A 22,579-nucleotide genomic window follows, 5' to 3' on the forward strand; every position below is an offset into this window, starting at 1 on the left:
GGCCTCTTTCTCTCCCATTCTGGCTATTTTGAGAAAACTCTCCCACGTGAGCGATGCCACCGAGCCTCCCTCAAGGTGGTCCATCACTGGATTAGACCAGGCTCCTCTGGGAGCTCATTCCACAACCAAGAGTGTTTTATTTCCAGCTCTTACGTAAAATATGCATGTGCAATACATGCTGCTGAGCACGCAATAGGTTAAACAAATTGATGATAAAGTATTCTACTTAGTTATTTTTCATTACCATAAGAAAACATCAATTACATTTTCTATTTTATGACTGTACACAAGGGAATCCATTACAATAACACAGAGGCTGTACGACTGGTTTTGCTGCTTCTTTCCTAAGCAAGAAGAACAGTTAGTTTTTAAAGACAATGAAACCAGCCCAGAGAAAAGGAAGGCACACCAGTATATCTGCATAGACAGTTCCTATCCTGATTTATCCAGCCTGACTCCAACTAATTAAACATCTGCCTCAACAATTTCCTCTGCAGATTTATCTTCTCCAGTATGCAGCACTGACTGGTTGTTACAGGCTTTTCCCAAACTTGCAGCCATTCCCACGTACTCCTTCCAGTCGGTTATTTGGGCACGTGGCAGGAGATGATGCAGTGTTCCCATTAACCCCCTGCCGTCGCCTGCGGTGGGACGGGTCAGCGGGGTCCCCCAGCACTGCTGCAGCACAGCCACGTCCTCTGCACAACGGCTTACGGGCCGCGGGTCTCTGCTATAACACACGGAGGTTATTTTACCACCTGCGTTTCCTGTTGACTGACTCAAAAATTATTACTTAAAAATGGTCACAGCCCATACCTCTAAGGCAAAAGCCTTGTGACACCAAGCAAGGAAAACAGCAAGGAATGTGAAATAGCTTCAATAGTTTGCAATAATTTTATCTAACATAATATCTAAATAGAGCTAGGCACAATCAGAATATTGCTTCCATTTCTTTCATGCTGCTATGAAACAAAGGTTGTACCCAACTTCTATCTCCTTCTACTGACCTATATCTTCCTGCAACATATCATCTTTGGCTTGAAGTTAAATTCCAGTCAAAAGCCTTTATTTGGCTTTAGTCTTTTCGACAAATGGGATTTTGAAATAAACACATCAATATTATTATTATTCACACTACAGCTACGCGAACGTCTGTGCATGTGCTGAAACAGAACATGGGGAAACCCGGGCTGTGTGCGACCCTTTGTCAAGAGAAACTTTCTCTGTCATTATCAGCCTCATGCTCCAGGAGGCGGGCAAGGGTCGGTAGCTGCAAGGGTGGTAATGGCACTTCTAAACAAAAGTCAGAAACAGAGAAGCCTGATCAGAAGGTCATCGACTCACGGAGGTGACCGAGGCGTATGGATTTTCAGGAACTTGCAACTCAATTGCTTGTTGAAAAACCTACTTGTAAGCTACATACTACTGCCTGAATAAAGTAAGTAGAGAAAAGTAGCCTAGCACGTTAGCCCTGGTCGTGCTGGAACATCCCCTTCCTGACTACACAGGCATTCTTCAATTTCTTCCCCACCCAAACCAGCCAAGCAGGGTTTGCATTTTCCTACAAACATAGGACCAATTTGAAAAATGTCATGGAAGTCAGTGGTGAAAATAGGTCAGAAAGCAATTTCTTATACAAGTACTTGAAAACAGCATAAACTGTAAACATAATAAATTCATTTGTCCTGTGAAGACTGGTCTGGAGGCACACTGAAAATGTGCAGGTATGTTCATAGGCATTTCAGTTTTATTAAACTATTACAAAAGCTTTAAATAAACATGCTAAGTCTATTTTTGGTTCATACTCTTTAAAAATCAGAACAATCAACTTAAAAGGAAGCACTGCTGAATGAGAAGGGATGCTTTTCCTAAATTATGTCTTATCTTTTATTCAGAACTTTGACATCCTAATCTGCTGCTTAATAATGACTTGAACTACGACGGCACAGGACCGTACTGTGCTAATAGTCTGATCTTAAATTCCATTTATCCGTGCATCCCCCAATGAAAGTAAGAGGCATATCCACTTCAGATATGAAGAATCTGGTGGGAGATGAAGAATGATGACAAAATCTTTCCCAACTCCCGCCCCAATCTACCGATACCCGCTGTGGTGGGACCCCGGGGGCTCCCTGCCCGCCCTCCAATTTCTGCTGTTTTAAAGACAACAGGCAAGACCCTCCCAACCCCCCCGGCCCCCCGAAGTCTGCTGACTGACGCATCGCAGTTTTGGATCAGGGAAGTAATTGGGAGTAAGGGAAGGTCTGGATAAGGGAAGATAATTTTAACAAAAAAGTTTGATTTGTGATTTACCAATTTAATACATAATTACCTCATCTGAGAAGTCCCTTCACCCATGTGACAGTATTACACGACAATTTCGGTAATGCTTTATGAGTGCTCGCCAACATTTAAAAAATAAAACAAGTATTTCACTTATGAAATTCAGCAATATGGGGATTCAAGCAGAAACCTTTCCCTAGAGCGATCACCCTTCTCGCACTGACTCCAATCCATGGAGCCTGCAACTGCGGGTCCTAATTCTGGACGTATCTATACACGAGCTTAAACTGCAATCTGTAAGCAACACTGACTAGTTCAAGAAATCCAATTACATGTTCAAAAGTAAATATACCTATAAGTAACCAAGGTTATATCCACAGCAGGGACAATGGTCATATCTCCAAGCAAGGTGTCACATGGATAATTTATAAAAAGTAAATTCAAATTATTTCTTATATAATTAAAAAAGCCCCAAATGATACATAGATACTTATATACCCTGTTGCTGCAAATGTTTCTGAGCAGGAGTGCCAAGACAGTACAAACTAATGTATGAGCTGAAGGAATAAACGACAGGTCTATTCAATTTCTAAACTACTGAGCAAAAGTAACAAAATAAAAGCAAAACCAAATTTCAAACGGTCAAAGAGTAAAACATCTGTTACATGAAGGAGGAAAGTAGTTTAAAGACTGAGCTAAGTGAATCCTTTAGCCACTTCCCTTCTGGGAAGAGAAATCTGACCCCAGGAAATAAATAAAAGTCACCCAAAAAGTGAACAAAAGAGGTGTTTGAAAAACACAGAACACCATTCATCGCGGCTAACGACTTGTTCATTATGAGTGATGATGGATAAAGACTTCTCACGCTGAGATGAAATCAAGATTTATATGCATTGTTTCCTCTCCCAACTTGTGGGAAGATCATCATCATTTAATTCTATCTCTGCGGCCAGTGATGGGCATCCAGAGAGCCGGTTATCAAACGGCGCAGTCAGCTGGCAAAAGCCGGAACGTGCAGTTGGCACATCTGGACGGAGCCACCACAGCCGAGGGTGAACAATGACTCCTGGCCAGTGGCCAAATTGCTGTAGACGCTGGCGGGTCTCATCTACAACCACCCCTACCAGCATCTCTCTCTCCCCCGCCTTTTTTTTTTTTTTTTTTTTTTTTTTTTACGAGAATCAGATTTTCATTGCTTCATTCAATTGCTCTCCTCTGCCATTTTTTACAGCTCTTATCGTTCCCCTGGAATATGGCCTTGAGACAGCTCATCCGTGTCCTTCACTGTGTTATCTCTTCTAACTTTTATTAAAACTTCAGCTCTCATCTGAAGATAGCTAATTAAATCCATGACAGATTATACACTCGTTTAAAAACTGCACTGAACTACTTTTTCTAAAGAGAACAGGGTTTATTTTCTTTTCCCATAGTTAAAACTAAGGGTATATAAGGAGGTTTCATTCATTTACAAAGACAAGATCCTTATCTTTACCCAGTATATAGATAGGTTTATATTAAAGTTCCTTTGTCGCGTGACAAGACTCGGTGCAATTTCTCACAGTAATTATTTCTTGTTGCTGGAAAGATCTCTTGGCCTTATGCTTTTGAAATATATGTGCTAACATATATGGGGATGCACATTTACACCGTGGAAAAGCATTGCTCTAAAATATAAATGCAAGTACTGTAAATTTTCTTTTTTTAAATGTTGGTATGTCTTAACTATAATAGTACTGTTTTGACAACATTGCAGCAAGTAAATTTTTCTTTTTCTCTACAAGTAACGATGAATCCTTTAAATTATTTAATATCATACTAAGCATCATTTTCTTACATAAATTAAAAGTATACAAATTCTATCAAGGACTGGTCTTACTGTACTTCCACACATCATCTCAAATTACCACTAGCTGGTCTTGAATGCAAATGGCTTTGTTATCATAAATAAATATTTGCAGTAATGGATATACTGCTCTGCAGCAAACATTATGCAGCTCCCCACTGCCGGCTTTTTGCCAGTATCTAGAACACAAACCTGTGCACAGAACCGCTTCAGAGTGGTGCTGAAAATCACAATACCCACTGAAAAAACCTGAGCATCTTTCACAACAGTTAAAAAGAGATATAAAATATGCTCATGGAAAAACACCCTGCCCTCTAGAAAATACGATAAATAACCCACCTGAGCCTCTCTGTGATCCCTTCCTTCTCTTTAAGGCCTTTTGTAAGATATCCTTCATGGTGACCTTCATACTGTCCACCTGAATAAGTGAGAATCCATGAGCAGCATTTCTGCAAGACAGATGCACATGCATTTTTACAAAATAATCATCATCAGGCAGCTCACTGCAATTTTCAATAGTTTCAAGCAAAGGACTTTTTAGGCACAACAATTAACAAAGTTGTGCTATAAAAGTAAGTTAAAAGGAGAAACCGAGCAAACTCCCTTAGAAAGGCAGAGACAAAAACGGATTGAGATTCAAGGTGTGTAAGGCTCTTCCTAATTTATCTTTATTTTTGATCAATTTGTGTTCATCATTAAAAAAGAAAAATGAGCAAATGTACCTGCGGAGCTCCTCAACTACTCATTATGAAGTATCTGCGAGGCGTTTCACAGTGCACGCATGAGGAACAGTTTGCAATGTCGTTTTCCTACACGGCCGACGGCAGACGTAACAAATCATTAAGGAGAAGTGGAAGAACAACACCCCGAGAAACAACAGCAGCTTTTCAGCGCTCGTGATGTACAGCCTTATTTCAAACGTCAGTAACGTGCTTTCTTTGGACACGTTTTTGTGAACGTGGTGGCACAAAATCTGACGGGAAGGTTTACGGCAGCGGGACCCTCGTCCCGGCGCTGCCCGCAGGGAGCCCACGCCCGGGGGGTGCAGACAGCGTGGGGGTGGTGACGGGAGGTGCCACCAGCCCAGGATCGGGAGCAGCATTGCTGGGGAAGCAGGGACGATGACAATATAATAGAAGAGATGCTGGATTAATCTATCAGTAAATTTTGCCCCTTAGACCCTGCAGTCAATCTCTGCTCATGTCAGTAGATGTCACTGCAGACAGTTAGCACAGAAATTTGAGAGCTGCTAGGCACCCGCAGGGAGAGATTTGCACTGCGTGGAAAAAAACTGTTTTGCAAAGCTATTTAGACAGGAGGAGGAGCTTTGTATCTGGCAACTAGGAATTTTAATCAGGGAGTAGAGCTCTATATGAGTATCACAGCTGGAATATTTTTAAAAGCAACTGGCAGTCAAAAGCAATCCAAGCAACACAATTACAGCATTAAAAACAAGGCCATATTACATGTCACTTTAAGACACAAACGCTGGGAATGCGAGTTTGAGTTCAGATCACTTCAGACGTGGCACCCCCAGCCCGCGCTGTGACACAGCCCAGGTGAATAAATGACATTTTTAAGCCCTCTCCATACATTAGCACTTACTCCCGGCCATTGGCTGCAGCGCAGCCACAGCGGCCAGTGAAGTCCCTGCCTGGGCACGTGCTGGCCACCAGCCTGCTTGGGGCTACGGGAACAGCGAGCACAGGCTGTCCCCTCAGCCCGCTCCCCGCAGAGCCACCTCAGTCACCCCAGCCAAGCTCTTCAACTCAACCCCGTCTGCCGAGAGCGGCTGGAACAGCCTGAAGAGACCGTCAAGGAATGCGCAGCGGGTGGTCACTGATGCCCTACAAAAAATAAAAATGCCCACCACGCTGTAACCAACACATCAGATGGGGCTGTTTTCAGAGCATCCCCTGGCTCCCCAGGCAGCTCCCCGGGCTCCTTGTGCCCCGGCAGCCCCACAAATCGCTGGTGTAAAACGGCATTCCCTTCTCATCAGCCGTGAGTTAGTCTCATCTGAATTTCATTCTCAATTCCCTTTGTTCCTGGCAAAATGAAACTGCCTAAAAGACCCAAATTTATGTTCTCTAGACCATTTATTATTTATAACTCTATCTTACTCGTCTTCAAACCAAATATTTCCAATCTTTTCATGCATCTACTTTTTCTCTCTCTATTTCTGCCGTGGGTTTAATACAGCAGGAGCAGAACTGAGCCCGCTGCTCCACATGAGGGAGTGCCATCCACGTCTGCAGGGGTGAGGCGGCCGTCCCCGGGACAGCCCGAGCGTTCAGGGGTTCCACTAACGCCACACAGTGAGCAGAGACCTTCCTAAACTCCGTACTGGTGAGCAAGTCTTCCCTTAAGCTGCTGCGGAGCCCCGCAACCTGCACGAGCACCAGACAACATCTTGCCTTTGCCCAGCAGCTTCTTGGTTGTTCACCTCGCTTCCCGCAGTCATTACAGCTCTAGTCCGAACTGACCTGCTGAGCTACATTTAGCGGGTTTTTAAAAGTGAAAAACCTCGTAGACAATTATACTATAACTACGAAAAGGACACTACCTTTCTGCTCTTACTGAAATGGCACAGTGTTTGTCAATGAAGCGCTACACGAAAAGCCTTGCCCACTGGACCCAACCGTCAGAACACCGACCCTAAAGACGTCTGGTGCCTTCGGGTAACTCCTATAATGCTCTGCGATACAGAAAGAAGGTTTCCAGAGAACTGCAACCAAAATACAGGAAAACAAATTAAAATACTGCAGAGAAAAACCCCAGCAAAGGTGAAGAAAATCTTCCAAAACCTTCCATGGCCAAAACGACTGGAGCCACAATTTTTTTTCCTTTAGTACAAAGGTTTTTTTCAAGCGTGCTTTCCCGGAGGCGGGGCAGGGCCTGCAGCCTGCCCCAGGGATCAGCCCCGGAGCCGCGGCGGACCCAGCGCGGGGCCGCTCACGCCAACACGTATCCGCGACCTCCCGAAAATGGGAGATTGTCTTTCGATTCCTGACACTTCAGCTGCTAAGGAGCACATGCTGCTGTTGATCCCGCTCGTGTTTCAGGCCATCCCGGCTCGGTCGATTCTTTCTATTGAGCAGCTGGCCTGAGAACTGTCAGACTAATTTTCCTGACACTCTATTACTAACTCATGCCTGAGCCACGGCCATTCTTTGCCTCAGAAGCTGGATCTCATCCCAGAACAATCTTTAAAAGTTTATTTTACTGATCAAAGCAAAATAAGAAAAACCTCTGTGTTTTACTATATTTAGTGTGCTATCCAGTAAGCGGGACTTTGGCAAGAGCAGTGAAATGTAAAGTGCAGCCCGCATTTGTAAACTTTTGGCTGTTTGCTCTGGAACAGAGCCAGTGGGTCTGAAACACCCGTCCCAGCTCAGACGCACGATTCTGCCCGTCCCTCGCTCCGGCTCACGAAGCGTGAGCGCTGGTTTTCTCTAACAATACAGCACAGAGCCTCAGGAACGACATTTTAGCACTCAGACATTTTAACACCCACAAATCTGAGCCGGGAGCGGATCTAAGCCCAGACCAAAGAGATTCTGCCGTCGTGCCGGGGTCAGGCCGGCGTGTCCGAGCGCATTTCCTGCGCCGCAGAGGAGAAGCCCCGCGCCGTCCAACGGGCAGGGAGCCTTGGAGCACCTAAAACCTCATCAATCTACCACAACCCGCCTGGATGTGAAAATAGCAGAGAGAGGCTCTTCGGGAAGAAATACACACCCCACCTCACCCTGCCAGCTTCCCGGTTATGCTCTGCATTGATAATGTGCATGAACTGTCCTCGCTCAACCTAATTCCAGCATACCCTTAATTACAATTATAAATTACATGTTTTAGCTTACTCTGCTAACGTGTGATACCTTTATTTTAAGTCAACACACTAGAAAACGGGACAGACAAGCAGATGCTATTCAATCAATTAAAACTGCTGCTTACAAATTGGAAGCCAAAGAAATTCCTTAGCTTGTATTTTCTGTCATTTTGCAAAAACATACCTGGGTGACAAGGTTAAATCAAGCAAAGGAAATCCCTGGCACTTATCATCCACAGGCATTACTGATAAATTGTGCAGTGGAGGAATAAAGGATTACCTTCTGTATTTTTTCATTACACTTTTCTTTTGTTACAGAATACATAAATCCATTGTGGCACAATGTAATATGTATCATCGTGCTACACCTGTGGACGTTTCATAACGGCTGCCATGTCTGTGCAGTCAGGAATGATAAGTGAACCACCCGTGAATGTTAATGATAGTGATCATTCTGCGGTAACTTGGCTTTCCATCTTCTTTTACAGCCTCAGCGCTGGAGCCAGGGTGGCAAGGTTCAGAAGAGGAAAAAGAAAACAACAGAAGAGGCAAGAGCTTCGTCGGGCTGACGCCGGGGTGTTGCCTGGGGGGGGAAGGTGCTCGGAGGCAGCATGGAGACAGGCAGTGTCCTCTCCATGGGCTCCCTTTGTGCAGCAAAATAAAACCCCAACACTTAAAGGACAAAAGGCTTCTGTTCTGAATGAGAAACAAACTTTTCCAAAAGCTGCCTTTCCAATCTGGAGCAATTTTTTTTTTTTATTTTTAATATTTTTTTTTTTAACACTGAAGTGGAATTTATAGCACTTAAAGCTCGCTGCAAAAAATGGTTGGCATGGTTGAAAGTGTCTGTGATGACTAATAACGATTTCCACTCAATCAGCACAAAGTCAAAGTTAAGGCTAAAAACCCCAGCTGACGCAATGTACTTAAGCTGGGTAATTTTTAAGACGAAGCGCACAGTGATATGAACCAGAATAACTACGCCAGTCACAATTTTTATTCTGAGCCTACATGATCTTGCTTTTGTGCATCTCAGGTTAGCCTCGGATAACTCCGTGAGCTCTCAAGTTTGATTGGCTGTACTTTGACACTACTACAAGCTACCACCAGACATCTAACAAGTCAGCTTCCTGCTCAGACTCTTTCCTTGGGGCCCCACCCCTCCCTACTCACTATCCTGGGAGCCTACCTTCTTAACCTTGGCACCTACATTAACTTTCTTAAATTTGCATTTTATGCGTATTCTAAAAAATACGCATAAAAAATTTGTAGATTACCTACACCCATGCGAAAACTGGTAACAGGCCTTTTGGGGAGTGCTTCTGAAATCTAAGTAAAAAACACATTTCAAAGCTTTGAATTGAATTTTACATGTACAATGAAAGCCTGATATTTTAAAAATGTTTCAAACCTTCATCTGTGAGGTATAGCAGAGGTGCTGCTTTGAAAAATACATATATAATAGTCAAAGCAATTTAAACATAATATCAAAACAGAAGAAAAGTGCTACAGAGCAGAGGAACTGTATGCCAAATTTCATCTGTGTGCCAACTGGCAGCTGAGCTACAACTCCTAGAAACACCATTAGATCGAGTATGCCAAATTGTGATAATAAAATTTCCAAGGGAAAAAGCCCTAATGATAGTACAGATTTATTTTAAGCTACCTTCGTTCAGAATCTTTCAGGTATTACTTCATCATCTCAAGAAGTCTGCATTTACATGAATGCAGTGCTTTGTTTGACTCTTCCTGACAAATCATACTCGACATCGAAGAGGGCTGTTTGCGAACGCCGTGTTTGACATTGGACAAAGTACTGCTTTCCACAACAGACATTTTCCAAAAACATAACTCGCTAGACTAATGGGCAGTAAGAAGCCAGAATGACTGCCCTCCGTCTTCTCCTTGTGTAACTTTGCCAGAGTCCTTGGAACTTGCCAAATTCGGTCATGCCTGCTTAGCTTGCTCGACTGATTGTGCCAGAAAAGAAAATAAGACACAGATGTATTTGAGCTCTTTGAGATGCCAGTAAGAGAGACAGCTAATGGCTTCATTTCGACCCTCCCCTACCAGCTGGGCACAGGTGGGGGGATAATGAGGTCCCTCTCCCTAATCAAACTCAATTATTTACTACTCTATATAGCCACAAAGACATTCACATTCAGCTCAGAATATAAAATGCGCTGTGGGCTACTTCCAACCACCGCCACTGGGTATTTATAACTAACTCAAGTGGCTAAGAGTTTGCCTTGGCAGGAGTTTAAGTGTATAAAGTTCTGCAAACTGTTTCTGCTCAAACATGTCCTGCTGAAACGGGGTCCCTGGCGAGGTTCCATAACTGTCAGCTCAGTAACTGCACAACATCTGAAAATATATCCAATATGCAGGATGGGTGAGCTCTGAAATAAAACACCATGCTTCATCATGAAGCTTCTCAGAGGCATCAACTTTTTTCAACAGTGATTCAATATTAATAAACATTACAAGTCACAAGCCTGACACAGCAGCAGCTGAAATACTTCAGCATGAGGAGGAAAAAAAGGGATGCAAAATATAAAAATACAATTACATGCAGTAGTAGGGTGACAGGGAAGGAAGAAGACGTAGAATTTACAACAAATCCCTACAAAAATAAGACAGCACACAATATTTAAACTCACAGAAGTAACAATCTTTTGATCAAGTAATTCTCTGTTCTAGGGGACGCATTAAAAATTCTAATTTAAATCTATTTACAAATAACTATTTATATGGGAAGTACAAGCAATTTCAAATTAACATGTGCACACAGAAAAAAAAAAACAACTCAGAAAAGCACTACTTCTTATCATGCAGTTGTCCTATTTCTAATCAGCAGGACCTCCCAGGTTAGAAGGAAGGTCCTCACATGAGCACAAATTACGTTAAAGCAAAAGATTTCACATTTCTTTTGCAGGATTTGCAGCTGGACCTTAATCCTGCTACAAGCACCAGTCAGAGAAGTGCCGGCCAGGCCCCTGCCGAGGTCTCCGGGCTCCACGTGGGAACACTGGTTCCACCTCCTCCGAGCTAAATCCAAAAGCTGAGACCACACGTGCTCGTTGCCATTAAACACTAAACCCTGGTTATGTGCTGAGCACGGGCAATGGGGCTTTAGGTAGGAGGCTGCTGAGAAAGAAAGGGGACTTTTTCCAATGAGAAATCATCGACAATTTAGAATCTTCTAATGGTACAGGCTTCTTAACTGGTCTACCTGCTGTAAACACTCGTGGTCCTTTTTGATTGCATGGAATTAGGATAGAATTTTCTATATACCAGCTGGTATTTTTCTAGAGATACCAAAAATGCAGGATTCTCCTGAAGATAAAACAATCATAAAATGATAAAAATAAAAAAATTCAAATTCATGGCAATAGCACTGACTAGAAAAATGCATGCAGGTGAAAGAGATATTCCCTCTTTCAGACAAAATATGCAGCATTCTTCAGTCAGGTGGAAGGAACTAAATATTCTGCAATTCCACAGGCGGAAAAGTCAGTTGCCTGGTTCAACTGTGTGACTGTAACCTGCACAACCCAAAACCGGACCCTGTAGTACCTCCGGCCAGACTGCTTCATCTCCTCCTCTATCAGCTGCCACATGACTGACTGCATCCAGCTCAGCACAGCTGAACATGTTTACCTTGAATAACTTATTTGTAAACACTGTTGACAGAATATTTTATTTTCCAATGACCTAATGCAGTGGAATAAAGCGAATGGGCCTTTGGGAAATACACATGGGACTTCTGAGAATTTCTTTCAGCGGGACGCTTTAGAACGTCTCTAAGAAACACGGTACACAATAAAGAATATAAAAATGTAATTAAATAGGTCAGAAATGATTTTAGATGTCTGATTATTCAAAACCAGAAGCAGCTGTATGGTTATGAAATGTAAGTAACCCTTTATAGATTAAAAAAATCTCAAATAACCAGGAAAACCCTATTAGCATTTTCATTTCAAGAGATCCAGACACGAAATATTTTTCCCAAGTAAGAAGTGGCTTATGCTACTTGTATTTTGTTATAGTAATTAAGGCCTTCTGATGGTTTAAAAGATTTTTCATTCACAATTAAGGAAAAATAAAAGTGATCAAGCACAGCGCACATCACTGAAACACTAATTCACTGATCATGACATCACAAACTCTTCTTGAGCTACAAACCAGAGAGCTTCGTGTTTCAGTGGCGGACGGGGTCTTCATCTTCAACATTCCTCTGGACTTTAAAGTGGCACGTCCAGTCCTATTCTAACTGACCAGCTCATTTACTGCTCATTTCTCTCCTCAATCACTGCGCTGTCACTAATGCACTCTGCAACTATTTGTATTGAAAACTGTTTGCTTTTCAGGCCAGCAGCCAGTCTTAAAATGTAAATTTACTACTTTGTCTATCAGGTTTTGAAAGAAGATTTTGAAATCTCTCATATGTGGAATACCCAAACACCACAAGTACACTTTTTTCCTGCTGAAATTGAATAGATTTTCCTAAAATAATTAAAAAGTCGCTACCAAGATCAGTTCTTAATACCTGTTGAAAATGGCTCTGGATATCCCACGTGAATGACTTCATAGCTGTAATTCTCTGAAGCTATTATATACATTATTTATTATTCAACCATATTTTTCATAAATAAGCAGCATGGCTGGAGCAAAATGAAGATTATGAGCTCAGGCTTTGTGTAAATTCCAAATATTTACTAGCGGGAGCACAACAGTTCAATGTTCCCCACTAATTATACGCAGAAGGGCTTATTTCCTTCCCCGCAGCCGTCGGCTCCCAGCGACGGCCTCACCCGAGCTGCGGGCGCAGCACTGACCGACGTACCCGCGTCCCGACAGACCCCGGAGCGGGGCTTCGGCTGCACAGCCCCGCGGGAACACGCGCCCCAGAACCTCGCTGAGTTCAGATGAGGAAAAGCAGAGCAGCAAGAGGCCGGGGCGGTGGCAGGGGCACCCGGACGCGTCCCGGTGCCCGAGGCAGGCAGCGCCCGTACTCACATGCGAACAAAGAGCGACTGTTTGGCGGCCAGGCCGGGAGAGGAGTACTTTTCAACCAGCGCCAGCGTGCTGAAGCCAAACTTGTGAATGGGCTCATTGGAATCCAAGGGTGGAAAATCCGTGTCAACCTCGCCGTCATCCTCAGCAATATGGAGACAGTAGGCATTGACGTTGTCGCTGAAACACAGACAAACCAGGTTTATTCAGGAGGGAAGCCAGGCAACAGGCTGAGTTCAGCCGATCAATACCAGTCACTAAATGCTGCAGAAAACAAATCAGAGACACGCCTATTACAGCAGTAATACACTTAAAAAGCCACCGGTGGCATGCACGTATGTCCCAGCAAAGTCCCAACGCATCTTGCTACCATAACCATGTGGTAACAGAAAAACCCCCAAAACCTCAGAGTACAGCAGTGAGTCTTCCTTCACCGCTAACTGCACTGTAAGCAAACACTGGCAGTGATTAAAACATACCGAAGTCTATAAAAGTTTCACGACTTCATAAAGCTGGAAGTAATATTTCTCCCCTTGCGAAAATTTATTTATTTATATGACCATTACATTTTAGCATTAAAGACAACCAAGCAGTGTCTATCTATTTTTTCACAGATCAAGCAACTGTGAAAAAGTTTCCTGAACGTAGGCTGGAGAAGCAGAGAATGCTCTCAGGCAGACAAACAGTGTCATAAACCACAGGAAAAGTAAAAAATTTGTTCAACACAGTAGCAATGATAAGTAGAAAAGCTACCTTTCCTAAATATCTAAGAAGTCCAGTCACTAAAAACAGTTAAAAGTTAGTATAGGCTTAACAAGCAGAACTAACACAGAAAGTTTTAAACAGATACAGTGTGAAGAAAATAGGAAAGAAAAATGTAAGCCTCTTTCTTTCCACATAGGAAAGCCCATAGGGAAGTAACTATCTATGTATACCAAAGGGGTATTAATCATATTTTCCTAATATTAAAATCTATTTCAACTGTTCATATTTAAATTATTGACCTGAAAATAAGTATTCTTTCTTACTGTACATCTGCCAACATTCAGGCCTTTTTCACAGCCATGAAGTAGAGCTTGAACGTTCACATAGCAGTGCATTTCCAAACTCTGCAGTTTAAATTTGGACTTTTAATTGCATGATTGATGCTTAAATTAATTAATTGCAAAGTGTATGCTAATTGTTTAATTGGTTGCTTGATCTATATAGATCATTTTTTGAATTAAATGAGTTGATTTACAAAGTTTATTGATTGGATGTGACAATGAATTATTTCACTGACTACCTGATTTGCAATTTTCTCAATTAATTCACAAACCTTTGGTTGCAACTGTGTTTTATTGAGAGTGCTTAGTCCAGGTGATCTATATGCACCTTGTCATGACTAAGACATTTATTATATAAAACAGGTAATAATGATGCATTACTACTAATGTAAGCTGTAAATTTGCTAACAAAAAGGTACTCCAGCAACGTTTGTCACTATGAGTTTTGAAAATTCTGCAATACTATTAAAGAAACTTTCATGAGTCTCTGGACGGTTATGAAGAACTGGAACATTGCTGTACAATTAATTTTTAACTTCTTCAAGGCACTTAAGTAACTTTCAGGGAAGCTGGTGAAAGGTAGCGCTGGGGAGAGACTTGAGAGCACCAGGGCTCTGACAGCCGGAGCGGCTGCTCGGCCAGGAGGCTGCCAGGCTCTTTAGGAACAAGCTAAACAAAAAGGCTGCAAATAATATAGATACATCTGATCCTGCTTACATAATGAGAAACGCCTGGCACGATTTTCGGGTCCTTCTCTTATTCTATTTAGATGTACACGAATACAGGCACCGGGCTCTGCACGCTCCTCCTGTGCCGTTTCATGGCACTCGGGAGTCACCCGCCACCCAGCTCCCCACAGCTGTGCCCTGGGCCTTACACCGCGGATTTTCTAACCTATTCCTTTGACAGAATTCCTCTGTGTGCAGCCTGGTGCGCACTTAAAGCTCTGTATAAATAAAGTTAACATTTTCATTTGGTACCTGATGCATTTGCATAATTCTCATTAAAGCGAGAGGAACATACAGACATGCAGGCAGCAGAACACATTCAGCGCGGTCTCAAAGCAATCCAAGTGCCAGAAAAAAGGTGGTGGTGACAACAACTGATCTTCCACCAATTATACTGAAAATACACAACGTCGGTAAAATCCCAGAAATTAAAGGGGTTACAAGTGTCTTCAAACATAGAGTGGGTTCCTGAACATTAAAACATGGATTAAGTCACAATCTGTTGACAAAACAAGTCCAATGGGTAAAACTGTTCTGGGTTTTGAACCTCCACCAGGATGAGCTCAAAGTCCTGACCTTTAGGCTTCAAATTACAGGGTTCAAACTCTTGAGAATCCGAGTCTGCTACGGACAGAATGTAAAAGTTAAACACAACAATGGACAGATGTAACAGCATTCTTAACTTCTAAAAATAGGAAGTTTACTTGAATTTTGCATCTCACTATTAATTTATTCCTAGAATGGGATTTTGTTTATTTTTTGCAGGTGGAATCATTACAGCCCATCTGTCAGGGGTTGGCAAGAGGATGGTCCCCTGGTTATGACCAAAGTTCATACGTAAGAGGCCAGGAACAAGGTTGCTAACACTGTCAGTGGTTCCTCATATGAAGACACTGAATAGAAACAAATATAATACAATTATACTAAAAAAGGCAGCCTAACTGAATACAAAGTGTTCTCAAAGCTGTCAGCTAGTACTCACTCACTTCAGGCTCTTACATCTACCTTTTAGGAAAAAGAATTAGGCAGTAATATATTCTTTTCCTAAAGACAAGAGGGGTTGTTTCTCATAATTACAAAGTCTACAACCTCCTCATTATTCTCAAATTGTGTTACCGGTAGGTATATTTGTCATTCTGCATGCGTTGTAGATCAGATTTGAAGCATTCTCTATACGTATTTCAGTGCAGTGTCACAATGATCTCGATTTTTTCTTTTTATACTCTGACTAAATGAGGAACAAATAGCAAATGTAGAAGTGCAACCTACACAAGCTCTTTCCTTCTTTGGAAATGATGAGAGTTAGTTTACGGTTAAGTCAGTCCTCGCTACAGGACTGGCAGTCAGCAATGCTAGAAAAACGTGATGGAGACATGAGAAATAATGAAGCACTACACAAGAAAGCAAACTTCTTGGAATCCTGAGGCTCTGCCCCTTCCTCTGAGCATTTGTACCCAGATTCTCAATTGCTGCTGTTAGACTGTTCCTGGGAACTCATGCCTTCATTATTTAATTATTTCTGTCCTGAGATTTGATTACATTAGACAGCCTCCTTGGTCACGATCACTCTGACACACCATAACATCTTATCCTTCAAGGCAGGCAGTGGAATTCATTTCCTCCCACTGCTGACTTTTGCTGTGGGCAATGATGTTTCATGGAATACCTCTACTCACGGGCGTTGTTCCATTGAGGTGTGCTGTGCTCCTGAAAAATATACGTGTCCAAAGATGACATTAGTGGTGTCTTACTTGTTAAAAAATAAGCTAATCATATACAAAGGACACTTTTTTGATCTTATATCACGAACAGAAATTAGTAACAGCAAATGAAATGGCACCATCTGCAAATAATTTTATATTTCTTCTCCAGTGTAAAAAAATGACAAATCAAACAGAAGTGTTTAACCTCGGAAACATCTCATATGTCTGTTGAGAAGAGCTAAGGGAAATCCTATATCCAAGGCAACAGTAACCACAAAACTGTTTTTAAGAGGGGCTGCTTCTGTGCTGCCCTGTATCTCCTGAACAGCATCAACTGCTCCTAAAGAAGGGCAGTTCAAGCGACCTCTCAGCACCTCCCTTTCCCCCTTCTGACCGTGCTACAACAGAAGAGATGACTACTGAGTCCTCAGACACCTCTGAAAAATGCTGAAAGAGCAAACTGCAAAATTCAGTACAAAAAAAAAAATTAATCAAATATTCCAGGAACAACAAAAACCAGAAAATTGGCTCGTATAGAAAAAACCAAACAAAACTGTTAACCGTCTTCGCACCAGGAAAGTCACCCGCTAGTATCTGTTACTAATAACTCTATAATAAACTATTTTAAGTTCTTATTTTATGTTCTATGACCCAGCAAAAACTGAAGTATTTTACAGAACTGTTTTAAAACCAAAGTTGCTCAGATGAGTGGCTCTGAAGTACCTGTTTTATGTACCTTATGTCATCCACCATGATAAAGTAACAGCTCTTACTAAACAACACTAGTTCTCCAGCACAGCAAATCCAATCCATTACTTAGTCACAGAAATCTTAGGGGCAGAACCCTTTCCCAATGAAGACGTAAGCAATGATTACCAAAGATCCTGAAAAATCCATCGATTAACTGAAGCTAAAGTTTGTGAGGACAAGACAAATGTTGCTCTTTACAGCAAAGAGTCAATGTGACTGAGGTCGAAGTCTTGTAGAAATTATAATACTGCATGACAGAGGTTTTTGAATTAAAGAATGCAATTTTATTCATAATTTCAAAGAAAACTGGTATTTATTTTGTTTTCAGGATCCTTATTTGCCTATTTGGAGTGATATCTCCAGGATGATAAGCTGGAAAGAAAAACACCTTTAGCCCCTGTACCGGTCAAGTCTTAGAAATTCAGAAATATTTTAAACGTGTGTATAATGAATTAAAGTCATTACATCAGCAAAATGACAGCAGAAAGCAAGTAAGTGATAACGCTGAGGTTCTGTGACAGGATTCTGACTCGTTTCGGGGCATACTGACTACGGCTCAAATCTGGTTTCAGAACACTACCAGAACACTGCTGCCCAGTGCGGCGACTCCTCTCTGCGAATCTCCAGGAGGAACTGGCACTGTGCAGACAAAACGAGTCACAATCTGGGCACCTTCTCTCGGAACAAACAAGAGAGGGAGTTTACAGATGAGTTCTGGATTTTATTTGACATCCTTGTGATCCTAGCCATTAAGAACACTACCAAAAAATAGATGGGACATATGATAAAAAATGTCTCTGTGACACCAAAAGAGATAAGATTTATATTATTTTTACACAGAGCGTTTTGAAATTATGATTCATTTACAGATCCAGGGTTTCATATGCTTATCATTATACAGTACCCAGTAGTTTAATTGAAAGAGAAATGGATATAGATGCACGTGTACTGCTCAAAAGGAAATACTGATAAATGTGTAGGTGGTTTCTCGAAGATTTATCTATAAAAACATTGACATGGAAATCCATTTCATTATGCAAAAAGGCTGCAGAGGAGAAAATTAGAGATCAAGAGGTAGTAAAGAAAGAACATTACTTCAGTTTTGGTTCCCGTCCCTCACTTGTATATTGCCAGCATATTAGTCCAATCAGGTCATGCACCTTGGCATTTGCTATCGTCACAACTGTCATGGGCTGTAGTTTGTCTTGGCTTGTGTGCAGTGGGAGGTAGACATCAATTTTTTTGGTTGCCGTTGTACCAACATGACCCTGTCGAGAAAATATATTTCATTAGAATATATGAAAAAAAGTATGGCAGAGCTAATACAAAATGTGGTGTGGATGGAATATTTTTTAGTAGAAAGATTAAAACACGCTGCTACGACCTAAAACTGGAAGAAGCTTGAACATTTAAATTCCAATTCTTTCACTGCTGTTTAACGTATCTGAAAAGATGATATGAAATATTTGGCAACGATTTCACAGATTTCCAGGAAGAGCCTGAACGTCACCGCAAGATCACATGTTCTTGCAGGATCCAAAAAAAAAAACCAAATCCAAAGTTGGGATGGGGAGGAATAGCTGACAAGCCTACCTGAAGCTTCAAACCCATTTTTCCATCAGCATTGCCCTTGTTTCTACATTTCTGCCTCCTTCTGTGGTTCTTCCCCGCCGCTCAAGCTCTGTCCTCGGGCGCAGGCCCAGCAGCTCCCCCAGCCGCAGCCCTCCTGGCTGAGACGCCTCCCGCGGCCGCACCAACCAGCCCCTCTCATCCCCAGTTACTCTAGGCCTGGAACACGCCAGGATTGCCAATGCTACCTGCTTTACAACGTCCTAGTTCCTCTCCAGCTTTTGAGACTCCTCCTCCTCCTCCCCCTGCTGCGGTGCCCAGCGGAGCCAGGGCAGCTCACACCTGACACGCAGCGGGGTAAGACGCAGGGAAACCCTCGGCGTACACCAACAGGGAGACCGGAGCTGGGCTGGCGCGTTCCCACGGAGAGGAGGAGGAGGAAGAGCCCAGGACAGCTACACATATCACCCACTGAGACCTGAGCCTCAATCCAGAGATGCCAACGATTCAACGGCAGAAACCGCCAGCTCAGAGCCTCGGAGCCAGCCAGCACAGGCTGCTCACCCCAGGGAAACCACACCGGGCAGCGCAGCCGGAGCAGAGCACTGTGCAGAAACGGGTGTCCATCATATGTGGAGTTTAAGACGACATTTAAAAATAAACCTTAGGCCTGACCTTGGTTTGCCGAGAGAAGAACAAAATCACACATACAACTGAGCCATTAAACTATTCTGAACTACTTGAAGACAACCAAGAAGGATTAACTAATATGGGTTTTTATTGGAACTTACTGTTCCAACAGATTAAAAAAAATCTATTTGGCACTGTAGAAATTAACAATTAAATAAAACATAAAATATGTAGCAACATAGAGATCTATAAAGTTTGCATTACAAGAAAAAAACGTTTAATCTACTGTGGATAGCACTGCATTTTTAAACCAGTGATCTTTTAAACAGACAAAAGATTGAACATCCTGAGCCCCTCTTCAAAAGCACCCCTGATGTAACTATCTATCTCTATACATCCATGGGCCTTGAGAGAAGAAAGTATTATTCCAATTAATCACTCGGAATTCTAAGTAACAGAATAAAAGGATTCAATACTATAAATCTATAACGAGAGTATAAAACAGGGAGTTATATGCCATGTGCTAATTTCAATATATTGTTAAAAACCATTTGATCCTTCAGTGTGATTATAAATTAGAGAAATAATAGGAATTTAAAGATTAAAGTTATTCATACTAGCATAGCTAAAAGTATTATTAAAATCCATCCAAATATAATGGATTTGTTTTTCAAGAAAGCCTTTTTATAGTGCTGATGCCTCCTCTTCCCATGTTTTTAAGGTAAGAGAAATTGGTTTTATGCATTTAAAAGGAAATGTTAAGATTTGTAACAGAACGGGACATTCCTTTACCTTTCTGGAGGAGCCTTAACAAGCCGTTGGGTGAGCCAGTGGGCCTGGGAGTTTGAGATACCACCCACACCCCTGACCTTACCTCACCAAGGAAATCATTAACGCAGCAGAACTGCAACTGCTAAAAAACCAGGGGGGGTTTGTTTTCCTTCTTTCTTTTTCCTCTTGCTTTCCTACTTACAGGATTTATTTTTAAGGGGAATTAAGCTGACATCAGGTAAGGAATCACCAGTCTCAATGTCTACCCCTGTCTTTGCCCAGGTGCAAACGCTGACCAGGGATACGCGTACGAACACGCAGGAGGCTGTGAGCACCGCTCACGGTGTGGTCATGACTGGAGACACCAGCCAGAATGGGAGACCTCTGGTTTCAACTACATTTGCATCTGAATGAGTCAATAGCAGTTATCAAGGAAGTTAATGTGACTCCTCGGCATGCTCAGTTAGTCACATGTTTAAATCCAAGGATGGCAGAATCGTAAGTAATGCTCAGTCCTAATAATGGAAAATCCAAGAAAAATTGACAACCAGATGCGAGAGTCGATGCTAAGGTTACAACTGATGTACACAGCATAAAACCAGAACGTGGACAAACGAGCCAAGAACTGCAACTAATAACCAAAAAGACCAGATTATTCCATTAGCCACTACCACAAGTACAGACTGTTTTATAAGCTCATAATCCAATAAACACATGTATTTATAAAATAAACACATTCTAGGCACCTGATCTTACAGCTATCAGGAGTAAGATGGTAACTTTCCTCGGTCTGCCTTTCACAGGGCTTCTCTTTGTTCTTTGCCCTACACTGTGCTGTTGCTTTGCGTTTGTTGTTTTTAAAATAAACTTTTTTTTTGTTCTTCCCCATCTCTAAATCTCCTCTTCTACCTCCTTCAGCCCATCTTCACCACCTTGCTTGTCCGCACTCCCTCCATTACCAATAGCCTTGTTCTCTTACAAACACTCGGCATGAACATCAAGACACAGGTGACTTAAACCAGGGGTCACTCCTACACCTATGAGGATTCCAACTCTTTGAGCAAGGGGAGCAATACCAACAGCAGCAGTACTGGGAAATGGCTCAAGATCATCACTATTATACTCAAGATCTTTAAAAAAGGGCTGTAAAACTGATTGCCATAAGATATTAGAGAGGCTGAAACCTGAGATTTGGAAGCCAATTAGACTTTCTGTTAGTAATGAGAACATTCATTGCCACAGTAGCTCAGAAACATCAGTATGGCCTAATAAACATGTGGGTCAAGGCTCAGACTGATCAATCACCAAGTCAAAGGCGTCTGGAGGAAACCTCCACTGTGTTTATTGCAAATTGATGGTATTTGTTCTGAACCAGCATTAGAAATCCAAACCATCAGGTACCTGTCTACAGGACGGAATGAATCCATATCCTTAGTCCGGTCCTGCAAAATATTAATTGTGTAGGAAGTCCCACAGAGCTCAATTACTTATCTGTGCAAAGCTTATTAGGCAAGGATTTGTAGGTGGTGGGACTGAATAAAAGGGATCCAATTATTAGTCTCAGTGGCCAAGAGTCAAAGACCTAGCCACGCTGGATTCAACCAGTAATAACTTGTGGGTTTTATATGGTGCTTGTAGTCTCTTCTTTAGGAGGAATCATTCAGACCCAGACTACAGACACTACTGGAAGCATAATTACTTTTTTCTCCTCACTAAAAATTGCACTCCAACTGTAAATGCTGAGGAGACCTAGAAGATAAAGTACAATTACCTATATTCAAAAAGGCAGCATCAAACTTTATTAATAGATCCTGTATAAAATTCAATGGAAAATCTATTCAGGGCCAGGGGCCTTACCATTTGGAGTTTCCTTAATAGCCTCCAATAAATCTGGGAAGCATAAAGGGGCTGTTAAATTAACATTTTCCTGATCTGTCACCTGTGGCATAGTTAATTTGTCAAAAATTCTTTTAGCTTGTCACTGGACACTGTATATTCTGACAAATGAAGTCTGGAATAAAATTGACAAAATATCTCGTTAATTTTCTAGGAAATCACAAATCTGATTCCATTAAGCTTTTATTGTTAGAAATGTTATATTCCACCAATCCTTTAAGGAAGAGAGGAGTAACTGGATACACAGAAAACAAAATAAATCATAGCAAATTTCCTTAGTATTTTTATTAATGGATTCTTTTAAGGCTACCTAGTGCTCTCCTACAGTCTGATCTTATGAAAATTTCCGTTTGCTATTTCTATAGCATTTTCATCTCAAAGCAAAGATGATGTTTCATCATCTGCAATTCATTGGAGATGTGGTGCTGTGCAGCGTACACAGGCTTGAAGAGGCAAAAACCCAGGGATACTGTTTCCCAAATTATTGCTAATGTGGTGTGCACATAAACAAATCA

At 41.9% G+C, this 22,579-nt stretch overlaps 1 protein-coding gene across 8 annotated transcripts in view; it reads right to left on the reverse strand.

The window, feature by feature from the left end:
* The window catches only part of MAPKAP1 (MAPK associated protein 1), a 106,383-nt gene that overhangs the window by 42,309 nt on the left and 41,495 nt on the right, over window positions 1-22,579 (reverse strand). For 6 of the 8 annotated variants that reach the window (XM_074845964.1, XM_074845961.1, XM_074845962.1 and 3 more), the window contains 3 exons: window positions 18,294-18,466; window positions 12,975-13,151; window positions 4,466-4,575 (listed from right to left, as the gene is read on the reverse strand). In XM_074845964.1, coding sequence (XP_074702065.1) covers window positions 4,466-4,575; window positions 12,975-13,151; window positions 18,294-18,466 — 460 coding nt within the window. Of the gene's footprint in view, window positions 1-4,465; window positions 4,576-12,974; window positions 13,152-16,411; window positions 16,453-18,293; window positions 18,467-22,579 lie in introns of all 8 variants that reach the window. The other 2 variants (XM_074845965.1, XM_074845963.1) reach the window with 1 other exon arrangement.

The sequence above is a fragment of the Strix aluco genome, chromosome 20 (genome assembly GCF_031877795.1).
Source record: "Strix aluco isolate bStrAlu1 chromosome 20, bStrAlu1.hap1, whole genome shotgun sequence".
Taxonomy (NCBI): Eukaryota; Metazoa; Chordata; class Aves; order Strigiformes; family Strigidae; genus Strix; species Strix aluco.